The 4,522-nt window shown below is 67.5% G+C and overlaps 1 protein-coding gene across 1 annotated transcript; it reads left to right on the forward strand.

The window, feature by feature from the left end:
• The first annotated feature begins 3,662 nt into the window (after positions 1–3,662).
• LOC119260466 (uncharacterized) lies at positions 3,663–4,052 on the forward strand. Its single transcript, XM_037529379.1, has one exon. The coding sequence runs from the start codon at positions 3,663–3,665 to the stop codon at positions 4,050–4,052; it is 390 nt and encodes a 129-aa protein (XP_037385276.1).
• The last annotated feature ends 470 nt before the right edge of the window (positions 4,053–4,522 follow it).

Genomic DNA, 4,522 nt, shown 5'->3' on the forward strand with positions numbered 1-4,522 from the left:
GGAAGGGCCCTTTGTGGACAGAGCACAGGGACGGGGTCCCCAGGAGCAGAGGGGCTGGCCTGGACTCTGGCCACTTGCAGGAGAAGAGGGGCCACCGTTGGGGCCGGACTGCAGGCTCTGTCGGGTGGCCCAAGCCTGAGAAGCTGGACAGGCCTCATGTGTCCTGCAGGGCAGTGCCGTTTGCTGCCCAAGGTCACTGGCACTGGGTGGTGGGTGGCAGGGGCCGGTCCCCGCATACACTGAGCTGCGTGGCCTCCACTGCTGTGCCCCTGCCCCAAGGCGGACCCGTCCAGGGCAGACAGAGATGTGGTCTTGCGTCAGAGGCCAGTGTGTCCTGTGCCCGCGGACGCCGAGACCCACTGCCCCTCCTGCGCCAGCTCAGGGCAGTGCTGTGGCCAGTTTCCTCTTCCCTGCATATTCCTAAGTGCTCAAGCACATAATTTAGCTTTTCTGAAAATCTAAGTCTAAATTAATTATAGTTCTGCTAAAGGGAGAAAAGATATTAGATGCCCAAGCTAAGATAAAACGAACCAACTTTTTTCTTTCTTTATTAGGTTTTAATGGTATTATAATAATTAAGCTTTTCATTAACTTTCTCACACTTACTGAATCAGGGTTCCCTGCAGATTTGAATCCTATTCAACACAGAATCGTGGGGGGCCCTTTCCAGATGGGCCCGGGACGGGGACCAGGATTTTGCCTGCGCTTCTCAAATGAAAACCCTGCAGCACAGGGGGCCGCGCAGGCCGCCACCCCAGGGCCAGGCTCTGCGCCCCCGCAGCTGGCACTCCCCAGCCACGGGCTCGTTCTGGCCTGGGCGCAAGGGCAGCTGTGCTCCAGCGGGACCCCAGGACCGCCCCCCCCCACCAGCTGCTCCACGGAAGGGCCCAGTGTGCTGGCAGGGGTTGCAGCCAGGGGCCCCTCAGGCGCAGGACAGAGGCCAGGAGAGGTCAGGGACACGTGTGTCCCAGCCCATTTGGGTCACTGGGTCCCTCGGCCAAGGTGACGGTCACGGCCGCCGCAGTCTGCACCACGAGGACCCACAGGGGCGGCGCCCGCAGGGCCGGGAGTGTTCGGCCCTTTGGCTCCCCCTCCCTGGCGAGGACACAGGCTCCGGCCTGCCGCGCGGGGCCTCTGCGGACAAGCTCTCGCTCCCCTGCTGCCCAGAGTACGTCGGGGGAGAAGGGGTGGCCGGGGCAGCACCCATGGGAGAGCCCCACCTCTGAGCCCACAGAGCCTGTGCCTAGAGAGGGAGGGGGTGTCACCGGTCACCCTGTCCCAGGTGTGAGCACTGGGTCTGCTCCCCGAGGCACCCGCCCAGCGGGGCCTGGCCACAAGCTCCGCCGTAGCACAGATTCCGGGGCCCACATGGCCGCCCCGTCCCATCCCATGCTGGTGGCCCAGGCCTGGACCAGCCCCGGCTCCAGCCCTGCCCACCCTGCCCCGCCCGCCGGCTCTGGCTCCACCTGTGCCAGCGCTGCCCATGCTGCGGGGTCCTGGCGGCCACCCTGAGGGTGTCCACTGCCGAACGACACCACCAGGCCTCGGGGTTCTTGTGAACAGGGCCCAGGAGGCGCCCTCAGCCTCGTGGCGTTGGCATGCACCCCAGTGGCCGCTGGGAGCGGGAGCCCAGCGTCGTCGCTTCGGGGCGGGGGCGGGGGGGGGGGTGGACGCGGACGGGCTGGCAGGATGGCCGCTCCTGCCCACTCGGGCCTGCTGGTCCCACGATGTGGCATAACCACGGGCCAGAGGGGCTGCCGGGGCCACCGCACGCCACCCCATCCACCTGCCCTCCAGGCCACGGCCCCGAGGCCCGCAGCCCCGCAGGCGGCCGGTCCCCTCCCTCGCCGCGTCAGATCCCAGGCTGAGCGACCTCGTTGGCAATGATTGATCACCCAATAGCTAATTAAACCTGATCCGATCACTTATTATGCAGAGTGGCGCAAACAAACTGAAGGCGCTGTCAGCCGGTGATTGATGGCGCCACCTCTCCCTCCCGGTGCCCGCTTGTCACCGCCAGGCAGACCCGGCCGCGCCGTCACCCCGCCCCGGGCCGAGGGGGGCAGTGGGCGGGGCCCCCGGAGGTGAGCCTGCCTGTGACGGGGCGGGGTCGAGTCCCCCCAAGAGAGGGCCGGGGCGGGAGACCCCGGCGGGGCCGGCGGAGGGTCTCGACGCGTGTGCGCGTGTGCGCGTGCCTGTGTGTATCTGTGCGTGTATCTGCGCGTGTATCTGCGTGTGTATCTGTGCGCGGACCTGCGCGTGTGCTCCTGTGTGTCCACACGCGAGTGCGTGTGCGTGTGCCCAGGCCGGCCCGGCAGGGCGTCCCTCGGAGAGTGACAGACAGGACATTAGCGCGGCCCGGCGGGGCGGTCATTGCTCTCCGTTGTCTGCAGGCGGGGTCCTCCCAGCCGCGCTCATTTATAAATTTTTCAGTTTTAATGTTTTAATTATTTAAAATGCAAATAGGTTCAAGAAGAAAGCGGCAGAAAATAGAAATTCCCTAAACTGATCTCCTCTGAAGGGGCTTTGGGGCCGGGCAGGGCATCCCCAGGTCTGTCCAGGGCCCCGAGTCGGGCACTCAGAGGGAGGGTGGGCCTGACACCCCAAGTCACAGACCACGAGGGACAGTCACGATTGGAGCAGGGGGCACAGGGTGCGGGCACAGGCATCCCGAGGCCCCTCGCAGAGGAAATGACGGCCTCACCAGCCTCCCCGGGCAGCTGTGCCCGGCCCGCGCTGCCAGTCCTGATGACCGACGCTCACGAGGCAGAGGCCAGTGGGGCCGGCGCAGAGCCCTACTCGGCCGGATCGCAGCCCGAGAGCCCGTGGGGCAGCACCCCCTCTGCGGCAGGAGTGTGAGAGAGGCCAGGCAAGAGGGACAGCCCAGCCCGGTAGGGTCCCGTGCCAGCCTCACAACACCGAGCGGGGAGCAGCCTGTGGGCGGCTGTGACCACTGGGGCAGGGCTCTGTGACCCCGTCGGGGCTGTGCCCACTTGTGGCTAGCAGCCAGTCTGCACCCCCAGAGTCCCGGGGAGGGGAGAAGGCACGTGTGGGGCCAGCCTGGACAAAGGACACGGGGACTGCCCACACCCTGTCACGGACCAGCCACCACGCAAGCAAGAGTGGAACCAGGGGACACATGCGCCCCCATCTTCAGCTGTGTGTACACCGTGCCCCCACTGTGCGCAGCCCTACTGCACACGCCCCCCTGCACATGCCCCCCCACTGCACATGCCCCTGATGCACACACCCCCGCTGCTCACGCCCCCGATGCACACGTCCCGCCGCACACGCCCCCACACGCACACGCCCCCGCCGCACACGCCCCCGCCACACAAGCCCTGCTGCACACGCCCCCGCTGCACACGCCCTGCTGCACACGTCCCCACTGCACACGTCCCCGCTGCACACACCCCCGCTGCACACGCCCCTGCTGCACACACCCCCTCTGCACACACCCCCGCTGCACACGCCCCTGCTGCACACGCCCCCACTGCACACGCCACCCCCGCACATGCCCCCGCCTCACACGCCCTGCCGCACACAACCCCACACATACACGCCCCCGCCGCACACGCTCCCGCCGCACAAGCCCTGCTGCACAGGCCCCCGCTGCACACGCCTTGCTGCACACGCCCCCTCTGCACATACCCCCGCTGCACATGCCCCCGCTGCACACACCCCCTCTGCACACACCCCCTCTGCACACACCCCCTCTGCACACACCCCCGCTGCACACACCCCTGCTGCACACGCCCCCACTGCACACGCCCCCGCTGCACACGCCCCCGCTGCACACACCCCCTCTGCACACACCCCCTCTGCACACACCCCCGCTGTACACGCCCCCGCTGCACACACCCCCACTGCACACGCCCCCGCTGCACACGCCCCCGCTGCACACACCCCCTCTGCACACACCCCCGCTGTACACGCCCCTGCTGCACACGCCCCCACTGCACACGCCCCTGCTGCACACACACCCGCTGCACACGCCCCCGCTGCAAACGCCCCTGCTGCACACACCCTCGCTGCACACGTCCCCATCCTGAGCACATCTCTGTCCCATTGTGCACAAGCCAGGCCTGCACACTCACGCCAACGCAAGTGCAAATTGACACGGAGGCCGCAGCGTGTGCCCTCTGGGGAGAGGCTACAAGTTTGGTCAAAGTTCCAAGAGCCGTGGGCCTGGGAGGGGTGAAGGAGGCTCGGCAGCGGCCCGTCAGGTCCGGAGGAGCTGCCCACAGGCCCCCGCGCTGCACCCAGGAAGTGGGGGAGCCCTGGGGTTGGAGTCTGGGCGGTTCCCGCCCTGCTCCCCGAGTCTGGGTTCCGTCTGCACGCCAGTCGCAGCTCCAGCCCGACAGGCGACTTCCCAGCCGAGCGGACGGGGAGCTGAGCGCTGACGCCGGAAGCGGGTGCACCCCAGGGGGACGCGGGCGTCGGAGAGGCACACGGGTGGGAGCAGGGTCCCCGCTTAGACACCCCGCAAGGGCTCTTGACCTTTGACCCTGGCCACCGATGG

Source organism: Talpa occidentalis, unplaced genomic scaffold (assembly GCF_014898055.3).
Source record: "Talpa occidentalis isolate TD23 unplaced genomic scaffold, MPIMG_talOcc4v2.1 talOcc4.6, whole genome shotgun sequence".
In the NCBI taxonomy this organism is placed as follows: domain Eukaryota; kingdom Metazoa; phylum Chordata; class Mammalia; order Eulipotyphla; family Talpidae; genus Talpa; species Talpa occidentalis.